We start from the raw sequence: 15,003 nt of genomic DNA, 5'->3' as shown, positions 1-15,003 counted from the left end.
AGTCGATTTTTATATCTATTATGAATATTTTCGGTGACTCCCAAGAAGTACACGTTGCATTTTGTCTCGCTAAGCACTGTTTTGCTAGGATTCTGCTTCTCACAGTTTCTGTTTTAAATGAATTAGCTAATTTTGTTTTTATACAGTTCACTTGTGAGAAAATTCGCTCCACGCATGCAGATGAATGCGGCAGAATAGTACGATTTGTCATAAAATATGACAGTAAACCATATTTATTATTATTCATGCCATCGTTTATGTCAGTCAATGAATGCCAATATCGAGGAATGCCAATATCTTTAGGTATTGGTAGATCTGATACTACGAGAGGATAACTTCTCCACTCATCATCTATATGATTTAACCTAATATCATCAAATAGTGAAGGGAATTGAGCAATTGATTCGTAATTTTGCATCAATGCTATCTTCATCGAAGACAAACCTTTTCTTTATTTGCGAACTAAGTCCCACAAGAACCTTTAAACAATCTATTATAATTATGGCTATTTTGCCTGCTTCAGTTTAGGAGTGCCCCTGTTTAAATGTCATTGGCTATTTACTCACGGATTCTTAGGGCATTGCAGATGTAAATTTACTAAAAAGTATATGTAACATAAGGAAGAGAAATTTACACATACCTTTTTCTGGGTGTTGCGGCTTTTCTTCTTTCTGCGATGTCCGAAAACTACTGTGTGTGTAAAGGGGGGGGTAGGAATTTGAGAGAATTAAATTAGAAAAACCCAGTTTTTTTCAGTAATATATATATAAACATATATATCATATTAGTATGTTATATAGGGTGGGGAAAAGGTGAAAGGGTTGACTTTTTTATATAGGGAGGGGGAAGGGGAAAGGGGGTTGACGGGGTACGGTCCGTTTCGACTGTTTTTGGTCGTCATCTGAACACATTGGGAAAGTGGATGCTTTGTCAGGTCGGGTAGGTGCTTCTGTTTTTGAAGTGTTTGTGTTATCGCCTATTGGTCGGAGTTGTGACCTCAATTTTATGTTGTGAAGCTTCCAAACCTCGGAGATTATGTAGGGCCTGTGTACGTTGATAGAGTTCGCGTCACATTTTATGGCTATTGTTTCCGATATTCTAAGCATTCTTTCATTGTCTTGTCTGTCTACTATGATGGCCTTGTCGATCTGCGGGGTATGTTTTTATTCAAGGGCGTGAGCAGCTATTTCCGTTTTTCCTGTGCTTTGTATTCGATTTTTCTTTGTGATGTTACGTTTTTTAGTGTTTAAATGTTCAGGAATAGGGATGTTACAATCACGGAAGTGTTCTTGTAGTCTTGCCCATAGAGACCTGATGGTGGAACCTGTGTAGGTGATATCACAGTCTTTTTGGCAGGGAAATTTATAGACTACATTGTGATGTTCAAATATTTCTTTCTGTGTGTGAGGTTCGGTGGATTTTAGGAGATTTGCCAGTTTTTGGTTTGTGGTGAATACCAGTTTGTAGTCAGTATGTTTGAAGATGTATTTATAGTATTTATGTATTTATTTGTATGCGTTTTGAGTGTATTGTAGTTTGATAATTTTTTGTGTTGGGAAGTTCGTTTTGGTACTTAGGTTGTTTTGGCGGTTTTTTGCCGTCCTGTTTGCGTAGTTAATCAGTAGTGTAGGATAGTTGCGATTTATGAAGATTATGTGTTAGTTTTTTTATTTCTGCGTTTAGACTATTCTGATTGGTTGAAAATTTGTAAGCATTTATGAATTGTGATAAGATGACAGATTTTTTAACAGAATATGGATGGTATGAGTGAAAATGGAGGTAGTTTCCGATATGCGAGGGTTTGTGGTATACTTTCGTGGCTATTTTGTTGTGTGTTCTGGTTAATGTCAAGTTTAAGAAATTGATGGATTTGTTCTATTCGGTTTCTGTGATCCACTTTCCCAATGTGTTCAGATGACGACCAAAAATAGTCGAAATGGACCGCACCCCGTCAACCCCCTTTCCCCTTCCCCTTCCCTATATAAAAAAAAGTCAACCCTTTCACCTTTTCCCCACCCTATATAACATACTAATATAATATATATATTTATATATATATATTACTGAAAAAACCCGGGTTTTTCTAATTTAATTCTCCCAAATTGCCTACCCCCCCTCCACACACTCAGTAGTTTTCGGACAGCGCAGAAAGAAGAAAAGCCGCAACACCCAGAAAAAAGTATGTGTAAATTTCTCTTCCTTATGCTACATATACTTTTTAGTAAATTTACATCTATAATGCCCTAAGAATCCATGAGTAAATAGCCAATGACATTTAAACAGGGGCACTCCTAAACTGAAGCAGGCAAAATAGCCGTAATTATAATAGTTTATTAAGAGGAGTAACATGGGAGCTTATGGGAGTATGTATGTTACCGCTAAAGTGCGAAAACCGTTAATGTGCACATTACCTAGCTAATCTGCAGATTAACTGATTTGCTCCGTTAACGTGCGGAATCAAGAGTTTTTCCGCATTTTACCTAGGTAATGTGCACATTAACGGCTTCCGTATCGTTAAAGTTCAAAAGTTTGTTTCTCTCATTTCCTTTCCCTACTCCTTCCCCCCTCTCCCTCCACTTTTAGTTTGGTTTTTTAATAAGTAAACATAATTTTATCATATGTTTTTTTTCTTAATTGTAATAATATTTTAAACCGTTTGATTCCTTGTATTATATTAATTGATTGATGATTGATTCTATCAACTAATTTGTTGATTGTTTGATTGTATTAACTTGATTCTTTAGATATCAAAAAATAAATAAATAACATTATCTTAATTTAAACATACAGAAACGTTGCTGTTGTTCCAGCAAAGATCTTATTTTCACTTTAACGAGTGCCTAGTAGGTAATGTGCAGATTACCTAGGTAATTTGCAGATTACCTAGGTAATTTGAGAAATGAAACAATTTTCCGCACATTAACGGATCACCGTAGTTAATCTGCACAATACCTAGATAATCTGCAGAATAACTGATTTCTGCACTTTAGCGGTAACATGTATATTATTTCCCAGAAATAATACACATACTTTAAACAATCATTTTTAAATCTCAACAAAATAGAGTTATCTTCGAAAGGGTTTCTAATTAAGTGCACCATTGCTCTGCCACCGAAGTAAGTATCATTGACATTTTTATAGTTGTTTTGGTTTCTTCGATCAATTTCTGATAATTTAGCTGTTCTTAAAATCTCATCTTTAATGAAGCAACTAATTAAATTGAGATATTCTTTTGATACATTTAGGAATAGTTAGTGTAACCTGAAATGCTCTGATTGAAAATCTATATTAAGTGTATTTACTTTTTCAAGAATATACTGAAGGGAAAAAAAGCATTGGTCTGGTTCCAAGGTCAGTAAGTGTATCATAAATTTTTTTGGCATTGTCATGTTAATCTGTCCTTGGTTCATTTTGAAAGTATAGAACTAATGCATCATACTGTTCTAAAACAGTTGATACCACTTTTTCCCTCGACAGCCACCTGGTTTGAGCAAGTTTGAGAATTTTATGTGTAGCTATATCAGCAGCTTCTTGAATGAGTACAAAATCTCTTTGCTGCTTAGCACTGCGGGAGAAGTAGGAGGCTAAATCCTTTAGAAAAGCTTCTAAGTATGAGGGTAAAACACTGACTGCATGACTAGTGCATAGAGCAAATGAATGACAAACGCAATCCATCACAAAAACAGATGGGACGTCATCTTTCAACAGTTTCTGAAATCCACTGTTAACGCACATCATGGAGGAACAGTTATCACTACCAAACCCAATGATATTACTAAGGGGAATGCCATGATCCAGCAGAAGAGTTCTGACAGCACTGTAAAGACTTTTAGCACTTCCGTTCTCTACACATACTATGTCTAGTAATACATCAGCTACATCTTCTTTATCTGTATCAAAATACCGTACAACAACAGCCAAGATTTGAGTGACGGAGATATCTGTACTCTCATCTAATTGAAAATTTTTGATTCTTGCATATTTCGGTAAGTTGAGACTTTTCATGAAATGATATTCATTCCTGAATAACATAAAAAAGTTTAGTTTTCTTCATTACCAACTTTCCAGCAATTTGGCTATCCGGAAATGCGCGTTTACACATCGTTACAAAATGATCAACATGAGAAAATGGGACGTTATGCTGCCGGGGCACCGTTCATAAGTTCATTTTTAAGAAACAAAATTTTTATCATGAAAACAAAAAATTCTTAGAATGACCAATGGAAAAGAAGCTAGCAATTATTAACTCACTCCTAGCTAATTGTTTATCCTCTGTTGACGCTTTCTTATTAAGAAATTGAGTAATAACAGCTGTCGACTTAGCAGACTGATAATGACTTTTATGTTTGGCAGAATCTGTATGCTTTGTTAGCGCAGATTTGTTTGCGTTTTGAAATGTAATATTACAACACTTACAGTAACTGGTATCCAGGGCCGGAGGAAGCGGGCATGCAGAGCATGCGGCGCCGCTACGAAGGGGGAGCCGTCGCCGGAGCACCGTTCATAAGTTCATTTTTAATAAACAAAATTTTTATCATGAAAACAAAAAATTCTTAGAATGATTAATATTAAAATAAATAAGGCCAGATACACCGAATAAAAATTTTAAAAAAATTGTATATTGCCGCCTCTTTGATCAGCCGGCTGTTTACAATTTTGGCAGCGAGAGCAGGCTAAATGCTTGCCTACAGATTGTTGTATCTACTGCAGTCTATCTAAAGTGAAATGGTGAACGGTTTTTATGTGCAGAAACGAATTTTCGTACAAAACATTTGTTGCTAGTTAACCAGTCATATGGTATACATCTCAGTAGGCTACTGACAGTAGCACAGTGCGGACTATTATTTCGTCTCTGTGTCGTGTTGTGTTATAATTTCTTGTAGGTATAAAATAGAACTGGAATCAAAAATTTAAAAAAAAAGTTATCCGGTGCACAAAATCGTAAGCGTCATGCTGCGAAAGAAGCAGATGTTAAGAAACAAACTGGGGCTCTTAATAAATTTGTTAAAATATTCTGATGCAGATTGTAACCAACTCGATACATCAGAAATCAGAGTTGAAGAATCGTGCACATCATCCAGTTTGAATGAAAGTATTACTGCAACTATTGAACAAGATAACAAGAAGCATAATTTAAGTGAAAAACAGTTAGGAGAAGATTTAGTTGTAGTTGACCACGAAACTAACATATTGTTAGTCTCTGTAAATTTAGAAGTTCCAGGTGAATGGGGAAATATTGATGAAAAATTACGAATTGTTTTAATTGAAGTGGGGCCTGTTCAAAAGAAAAATATAATATATCCCAGAGATACATATGGTCATAAATTTGGCGACACGTATTATAATAGAAAAATGGAATACGGTGTCAAGAACATGGCCCATTTATTCCGAAACTTTAAATTCTTTTTTTTGCTTTTGTCTCAAACCTTTCGCACCTACCCAATCAAGTAGTCTTGTAGAAGGTTATAACGATTGGAGAAATGTAAGTACAACTTTTCATAGACATGAGACTTTTAATTCACATGAAAAATTTCTTAAAATGGAAGGAAGTTGATAAAAATTAAGAAACAAAACTCCTATCGATTGCCAGACTCAATGGGAAAGAAACAGTGGAGTGTTTTAGAACGCTTCATTGAAATTATAAAATTCCTTGGTAGCCAAAACTTAGCTTTTCGCGGATCATCTGATAAATTATATGAAAGGAATAACGGCAATTTTTTAAAATTAGTCGAACTGTTTGCGAAGTTTGATCACGTTATGTAAAATCATGTTGAAAGGGCCCTACAACGAAACAATAGAATACACTATTTGAGTAAAGACCATCAAAATTAAATATTGGAAACTTTAAGTAACGCAATCAGGGATACAATTTTATTATCAATTCGAAAATCTAAATATTATTCCATAATTTTAGACGGCATACCTGATGTAAGTAAAACAGAACAAATGACCATTATTATTCGCTTTGTTTCCTGTGACAATGGAATTGTCAAGATCAGGGAAAACTTTTTAGGTTTTGCAGATATATCAGATTCCACAGGAATCTGATATATCTGCAAAAATCAAATCTGATGTTTATGTGCAACAATAATGGAACAACTGGAAAAATGGAATCCCATTGAAGACATGCGAGGTCAAGGGTATGACAATAGGGAAAATATGAAAGGAAAAAATATGGGCTCCAAAATTTGCTTTTAAACAAAAATCCTCGAGCTTTTTACGTGCCATGTGCTGCTCATACTCTAAATTTAATCATTAAGGAAGCAGCCAAAGTGAATACAGATATAATTAGTTTCTTTGCAATTATTCAAGAAATATATAATTTATTTTCATTCTCTTGGGTAATCCTTTTAAAGTTTGTAAAAAAATTAACATTGAAACAGCCATCAAGAAACGCGATGGGAATCCGTCCTCTACGATATCAGTTACGAGAAATTTACGATGCGCTTTTTGAAATTTTAAATAATGAAAATTTTAATAAAGAAACTCAGCATGAAGCGCAAACATTATGTGCTAAAATAAAGGACTACAAATTTATTTGCTCTCTTATAACTGGGCATGATTTACTTAACAGAATAAACCCTGTGAGTAAAATGCTTCAAGACAAAAATCTGAACATTACACTTGCTTTAGAATCTATCGAAAACTTGAAAATATTCTTACAAGAGTATCGATCAGATACAAATTTTAAAGAAGTTCTAAAACGGCAAAAGAACTGAGTGAAGAGGTGAACGGAGAACAAGAATTTAAAACTGGTACGGAATTCGACGACGAAAGAAGACACGGCAATTTGACTACAAGCATCATGACGAAACGCCAGAAGATAAATTTACAGTGAATGTGTTTTATACACTTCTAGACGTTGCAATGTGTTCGTTAATAGAAAGTTTTGAACAACTAAAAACATATTATGATAATTTCAGTTTATTGTATAGATTACTACAAAGTAATAACGAAGATTTACGAAAAAATTGCGATGATTTAGAGTTTCTCTTCAAGGACGGCGACAATGAAGACGTAAATGTAATAGAACTATATGAGGAGTTATGTGCTTTCTGGGATATTTTTCGGAAGGATAATTTAAATATTCAAAACCCTTTCGATATTCTTAATTTTATTGTGTCCAATAATTTATCTTTCCCTAATGTATGCCTGTGTAGCTCAGTGGAAGTGGCGCTTGCGTCCTCTGCGCTTGACCGCTTGAAGTTAGACCTAGGTTCTAGTCCAGTCGCTGACTGGAAGAACTTTTTCTAAGCCTATCTTCGACGGGTTCCTGAGTTAGTCGATCTCTGGCATGGGCAAGCGGGTTTTTCGTCCCTTAAACTCAAGAAAATCGACCGTAGTACCCACATTATTTCAGACAGTGACATATCTTGTTAGGGTTAGGTACCAAGAGATGGCAGCACTTTTTCGCCAGCCTCTTCATCGGTGGCTGCTATAATTAGTGATAGACATGGGCCAGCTACCTCTGATTGGCTACCGGTGGAGATTGAACTGCCCAGTCAGTCTCCAAAAGCTAGATAGAGTATAAAGGCCTGGCCTACTCCCTATTAGGGAATAAAAAGGCGTTATTTGGTTTTTTTTTAACTTTTCAATTGCTTTAAGAATATTATTAACCTTACCTGTTAGTGCAGCGAGCGGTCAACGTTCCTTTTCCAAGTTGAAATTGATTAAAACCTACTTAAGAACAAGTATGTCACAAAATAGGCTTGTTAGTTTGGCGTTAATAGCTATTGAAAATGATATATGTGCGGAATCAGACGTTATGACCATTATTTCTAATTTTGTGAATATGAAATCAAAAACCCTAAAATTTTAATTTAAAAAAATTCAAGTATATTTATGTAATTTAATGTATTTTTTGTTATTCTGTAAAGATGTTATTTTTTTGAATACTTATATTAAATGTTCTAATTATTTCTGAATTCTTTTCTTATTTTCTCATCTATCTTGAGTTTCTTTTATTTTCCTAAAAGATAGTTAAACTTATAAAAATTATTAAAAAATTTTTACAAGTTACTAAGAATTTAGTAACTTGTAAAATGCAAGAATTTTTTAAACTTTAGTTCAAATAAATTTTAAATTTAATTAAAATTCATTTTAATTTTGTTAGCGATTCGGGTCCGTGAGAAGGCTATAATCCCTGTATCATTATATTCAACGATTAAAGTTAAGTGGCTTTATCAAAATTTGCTTTAACTTTTGAGAATTTTTTGAATATTCCGTCAACACCCCCGGTTCGTTACATTTATTGAACCAACGTGTGGCTGCTCTGTCAAAATTTATTTAAGAAATTTCAAATAATTTAAATTTTTATTACCGTAAAAGAACCACACACGCCTGGATCGTTACAGGGGCGCTTAGGTAGACATTGCATGCGGGCGACAAAGACCCTAGCGCCAGCTCTGCTGGTATCTTTGCTGTTCACTTCTTGCTGCAGCCAATCTTTTAATTCAGGATATTTTAACCAATCTTCTTTAAACGCTTGAGAATACCACTTCTGTTTTTTCTTTGATGGCTCCATATGGTTGGGTTGGAAGTACCATAAATATGAAAATAAGTAAAAATATTGATAATTTAAACAGTTTGTCAAACACTGTACAAGCACAAGGATCTCTACGATAACACTGGAAGGGGTTGTGCTATATGTATGTAACGATGTAAAACCTGTGTGATAAGAAAGGGAAAACGAAACCTGAACAGAGCAAAAATAGTTTATATATCAGATTTATCAAAAAAATAAAAATAAAAATTAGTGAATATAACAGTAAAATATTAAAATTCAAACTTTTGTTCAAATTTCCCAAGATTTTGGGAGTTTTTTATTAAAAATCCCTAGGTAGCGGCTAAATTCCCTAGATCCTGGGAAATATCCCAAGGAGTGGCAGCCCTGTCTATTGATAATTTAAACAGTTTGTCAAACACTGTACAAGCACAAGGATCTCTACGATAACACTGGAAGGGGTTGTGCTATATGTATGTAACGATGTAAAACCTGTGTGATAAGAAAGGGAAAACGAAACCCGAACAGAGCAAAAATAGTTTATATATCAGATTTATCAAAAAAATAAAAATAAAAATTCGTGAATATAACAGTAAAATATTAAAATTCAAACTTTTGTTCAAATTTCCCAAGATTTTGGGAGTTTTTTATTAAAAATCCCTAGGTAGCGGCTAAATTCCCTAGATCCTGGGAAATATCCCAAGGAGTGGCAGCCCTGTCTCTGAGTTGTATTTGCAACTTTGGCTATGTGACCTTTGAACTTTAAATTCTTATCCACCTATACACCAAGATCCCTTGCCTCTTCAGTTTCTTGTAGCATAACCCCGCTAATATAATGTGTCCTGCCTATCTTCACATCATCTGCAAACAATTGCATCTGATGATAGACCCTGCTTGATGTCGTTAATGTATAGATTGAACAATAATGGCACAAGGACTGAACCCTGAGGTACACCACTGGTTACCTAATAACTAGCAGATTCACATCCACTGTATACCAGTATACCACTTTTTGATATTTTTCTGCCAACCATCCCCTTATCCAAGTCAAGAGATTATATTCCAATCCCATATTCTCCAGTTTATGCAACAGCCTATCGTGTGGTATCCTATCAAATGCCTTATGAAAATTCAACATTATCATAGTGTATCCATTCCCTTTATCCACCTCGTACGTAACATTGCTATAAAATTGTTATATAATATAACGTTCCATATACATATGTATATGGAACGTTATAAGTTATGGAACATTCCTGGTTAATAACATAAAAACCAGTATACATATTGTATGAAATAACAGTATATCACTGTAGAAATTTAATACGGGTCGTATGGGAACACGATGTGAATTCTTCGAGAAAAATGTCATCTTGTCACATTGATGCATATCTATACGTGCAATTGCTGCTGAACGCGAGCATCCAAAATCAACGGTTGACAATGCAATCAACAAACGGAGATATGCTGGCATCTCTAGTGAAGTAAAAGACACATGAAGGAGCCGAACATCGATGATTTGGACAGGACGGTGTTAAAACAGGTGGCACTCAAAAACTGGCTACAATAGGCACAGACCATTCGTTCTAAGGGTCCACTAACACCATGGTGAGAACTACTACAGCACAAAAAACAACTCCGTTTACTGCATTTCCACGGAAGAGCTGCAACAAACAATCCAAACATCACAATAACGAACAAGGCAGCTCATCTGGTCTGGCTGGTGCAAAAAGCATGTGAACTGGACAATTATCCAATGGAAAACAATACTCTGAATGAATCAAGGGTCTCCTGTTTCCAGTTTGATGTCATGTGTTGGTGTGAATGCAGCATGATGAACTCTTGTTTCCACAGTCTGCATACCAACATTAAAGTTTGATTGTGAAGAAGTAATGGATTGGGGTGCATTCATCTTGTTTGTAGCGGGACTACTGGTTGTTTTCCGTGGTTCATTGAAGGCATCGCAATAATTTGATATTCTGGATAATTAGGTAAAGCCTAATTACTCAGAATATCACATTACACTGTGGAGTTCTTATTGAACTGAACCGTGTTACTGTTCAGACAACTATGCTACAACTATCCTCTATGCCACAAAGCTGCAGCTGTTATGAAATGGCATGAAGAGATTAGGAGTGTTAAGCTACTGCCCTCGCCTGTGCAGAGTCCTGATTTCAACCCCATCGAACATCTGTGGGACGAATTGGTGTGGCAATTGCGGTCTACAGCAGAATGTCCTCGATCTGTCGCTTAAGTTAGTTCTGCTTTAATGGTGAAATGGAGAGAACTTCCACCAGATGTTTGGCGCATATTGTTGGAAAGCCTGCACAAATTCAAAGGATCAGGAGGAGATCAAATCTAAAGTTGTACTTAATCTATTTTAGGGTTCGCCTGCTGGTATCCGTTGTAAATTGATCAACTGTATGGACAATTTTTGGTAGATAGTGAATATATCCGTATATTTCCCTTGATGAGTCGCACTTATGCTTGAAATAATTCACACTTCTTGCACACATTCATCAACTGGCATTTCATTCCAATCATGAACTACTCAATGAGAGAAAAATATCCCTTGGCAGCATTCATTCTCATCATCCAAGGATGCTCTTTTGTCCTTTCACCCTCCATAAAATGAAAATTTTTATCAACCGATATCCTGGTGGAACCTTTCAGAAGCTTGTAAGTTTCAATCGTATCACCCCTCTTTCTCATATTTGCTAGTGTCAGCAGTTTACAAATTCTCAATCTCTCTTCATAATTAGTATTCGACAATCCTGATATCATTATTAACACTTTCATTTGCACTGTCTCCACTGTATCAGAATCACAATGGAAACCAGTAAATCCGTCCTGCCCATCATATTCTAAGTGAGGTCTTACAAAGGCCTTGTAAAGATACAAAATGACATCATTGTCTTTACATATCAAAGATCAATTCAGCATTGCAGTTATCTTTTGAGTTGTATTTGCAATCTTATGACCCCTGAACTTCTACCTATATTTACTAACATTCCAAGATCCCTAGACTGATCAGTTTCATCGAGCGTTATCTCACGCTATAATAACGCGATCTTCGATATCTAATAACGTCTAAGTGCATATCTTTGCATTTAATAGTACGTATTTTCCGTGGTCACATTTCCAGTCTATTCCAATGATTCTGCAAGTACTGCATATCAGCAGCATTCTGGATTCCCCTACCTATCTCCGCATCATCAGCAAATAGGTTTATGACGCCTATCAAATCCTTCTCAATATCATTAATGTATCATTAATGTACAGACTGAATAACAGTGGATCAAGGACTGATCTTTGTTGTACACCACTGGTTACCTTAAATATTGCAAACTCACATTGCTTATGTATTACTGTATGATAACTCTAAGTTCAGCGATCCTGTTATGCAAACTAATCGTTTATAACTCAATCCCATATTCTCCAATTTATGTACGCTTCCCATGCTGTATTCTATCAAAATCCTTAGGAAAATCCAAGAGTGTGATTATTTATCCATTTCCCTTGTTCAACTCGATGGTAACTTTATTATAGAATGTGATCAAGTTGCTAAAACATGACCTTGCCTTAGCTGTTTATTGCATATTACAGATTCTCTGTAAACCCATTTGTAAATGTGAGCCCTTACCAAATTTTCTAAAATCTTCACCACTACTCCTGACATAATAATTGATCAATAGCTGTCTTTGCACCACCCTTGTACAATGGGATTACGATACATTCTTTCCACTTCTGAGGCTCAAATTATACAGTGGTCAAAGAAATAGCGAGTTCTGCTGAACACGTTTAGTATCCGTGCTAATATTCCATCAGACCCTCAGGGAGACTGATGGGATATCTGTTCCTCAAAGGGAATGATATTGCGTATTCTATTAATATCATCATGAACTCCTTTCCCGACATAACACATTAGAGGTAATGTTCTATAATGTTGCAGTCCATTTTGCTTCCTTTTATTTTGTGAATGTGTATTATCTTGCGATCTTTTGGTATTTTGCATTCATCCCATACAATATTACACAACACGTACAGTTCGTCTATTTTCATTCAGCCACCATGTTTCAACATCTCTCTAGTGATCTCGGGCTAATTGTGTTTTTGATGTTTTGTTGCCTTTATAACCTCACCTCCAAGTATATCTTTCTCTGTGTGTGTGTGTGCTTAGTGGTGATACGAGTTCGTATTTCCATCAATTCATCAATTAACTTCTTTTGGACCTCGGCATCTCCAAGTGTCTTATATTATTCCGAGAAGGATCTTGTCCATCTCTTTCTCATTTCTTTGGTGTTCATGGAGATTTGGTCATTTTCATTTTTATGATTCTCTGTTTTGGACTCCATTGATTATTGATGTTTTTTATTCATTAAAAAAATAACCTCTGTTGTGCTATGAATTGTTCTACAAGTACAACATAAAAGTGGCTGTTCTTCCTTTACAAAAAATATCAAGATTCCTACATCCACCAAAACCTCTGCATCATCCTATAAAAAATCAGGCGTCTATCAGATTCACTGTTCTTGTGGCATCTGTTACGTAGGATAGGTCAGAAGGTCAGGAGAAATCCGCATTGCTGAATATATAAAAGACGCCGAAAAAAGGAGGGAACACAAATCAGGCTTAGCATTCCACACAGCTACTACTGGCCATCAAGTACTCTGGCAACAGACAAACATGTCATATGTTGATAAGAATTGTTTCACAAGAAAATTTAAAGAAACAGCAAAATTGCTTAGAATCCCTACACAGTGCAATAAAAATCAAGGCTTGATTTTACATCAAGTGCAGTCTGCCTTCATCAAAAATTTAACTGCCTTGGACCTCGGATATAACACACGTGAGCCACAGAACGTGGCAACAACTAGCATTGTTCCAACAAGCATACGGTAACGAATGCATCATTTTGTATACGGGTTCTCAATTAATGAACAGTTATGAAGTCAAAAAAACATCTAATTTTTTTGTTGTTGTTCTGTTAAACTTTTATACACTATTACCGCTGGTGATGTAAGTCTTACGACGAACGAAACTTGTCGGGTTTTTTAATCTTTTATTTTTAATTGTTTAATAAACATGTTGTCTCAATACGGAAACTATCTCTAGAACTGCTTATCCACAGACACCTTCGCTTACGTCTGTTGTTCTATATTTACCATAGTATTTATTGATATCCTTGCACTGTTCCTGTAGCAAAGTGGATTTGTCTCTCCTAACTGCCTTTTTCACTTCACTGCATTTTGCCCTATACTGATCCTCAATTTTCATAGAGATATCTCTCATATTCCTTAATGCTCTAGATTCTTGAATTACCTTTAATGTCTCCTGTGAGATCCACCTGTTCTTTGGTTTTCATATCTCTGGGATCGTTTGTTCCACTCATTTCTTGATTGCAGACATCACTTTGTTGTTTCTATCATCTAGTTACTTTTCCGCAATTGATTTTATTTCTTCCTCGAGCACTTTTCCTGTAATTTCCTTCCCATATCCCTCAGATATATAAGACACTGAGGGAGGATATATACTACACATCTCGTATAATTCATTGTTATTTAACACTAATGTCATTCGTGTTTTACAATCAAGTCTACCAATATCTATTTGTGTCCAGCCAATCCTTCCACCTGTCGATGATAAATATGTCTCAGATATCGATTGCTGTTATAGTGTTGTCTCCATTCAGCTTGGACTTTCTAACTTTTCTAACTCTTTTCAGATATTCAGACTCTATTTTCTTTTTGACTTCTGCTCTCAAAACGTTGTTTTCCTGAAGACTTCCTGATTATTTATACGCTTCATTATGCGACATGTTTTTGATCTTCCTTCCATCTATCAACTTTCCTTGTATATCTTTCCAATATTGAAAATATGTGAAAATATGAAGCACCACAGTTTGTCATTACAAACTATCGAAAAATGATGTCGTTCGCTGATGATATGCATTAAAAACAAAAATGACCTTAGAAGATTTCGAAAACCGGATATTTTGAAACTAAAAATACGATATAGCGCTAATGGCCTTAAAATTAATAACGATAAAACTAAATATTTCATCGTAACAGATAAGCTAGATCGCACTATTAACTATAATTGAGACGAAACAGTATCAGTAAAGTATTTTGGTTTTCATATTGACAGTAACATGGAATGGAATTTCCATTTCTCATTTTTGACAAACAAATCGAGGTTCGTAATTAACAGAATTACGATAAAAACGGCCTATTTCACAAAAAGGCTTAATAAAAGCAATAAGAAACAATTTCGATTACAAAAACAGGTAAAATAGCCGATATGTGCACTAGAAAAGTACACCCTTGCATCGCCAGTTTCATCGAGAAACCTAAAGGGAAAAAACTGATCTCACCAATACGACGCAACAACTACAATATGGATATATTAAAACTAAAACAGAAGGATGCATTCTAGCAGCTCAAGAACAGACGTTACAAACTAATGCATTCAAAGCAAAAAATGGAGAACATCAGTAATTA

General features: G+C 35.2%; 1 protein-coding gene across 1 annotated transcript; it reads right to left on the bottom strand.

Moving 5' to 3' along the window:
- Window positions 1–3,390: 3,390 nt before the first annotated feature.
- On the bottom strand, window positions 3,391–4,005 carry LOC150096524 (SCAN domain-containing protein 3-like). Its single transcript, XM_090408633.1, has one exon. It carries the CDS (start codon window positions 4,003–4,005, stop codon window positions 3,391–3,393), a length of 615 nt encoding a protein of 204 aa, XP_090264759.1.
- Window positions 4,006–15,003: the final 10,998 nt, after the last annotated feature.

This window comes from Typopeltis vanoorti, chromosome 18 (genome assembly GCF_054136105.1).
Source record: "Typopeltis vanoorti isolate ZY-2024b chromosome 18, IOZ_Tvanoo_1.0, whole genome shotgun sequence".
Lineage (NCBI taxonomy): Eukaryota > Metazoa > Arthropoda > Arachnida > Uropygi > Thelyphonidae > Typopeltis > Typopeltis vanoorti.
Note: the sequence above shows the minus strand (reverse complement) of the source record. Positions and strands in the feature narration are given on the sequence as shown.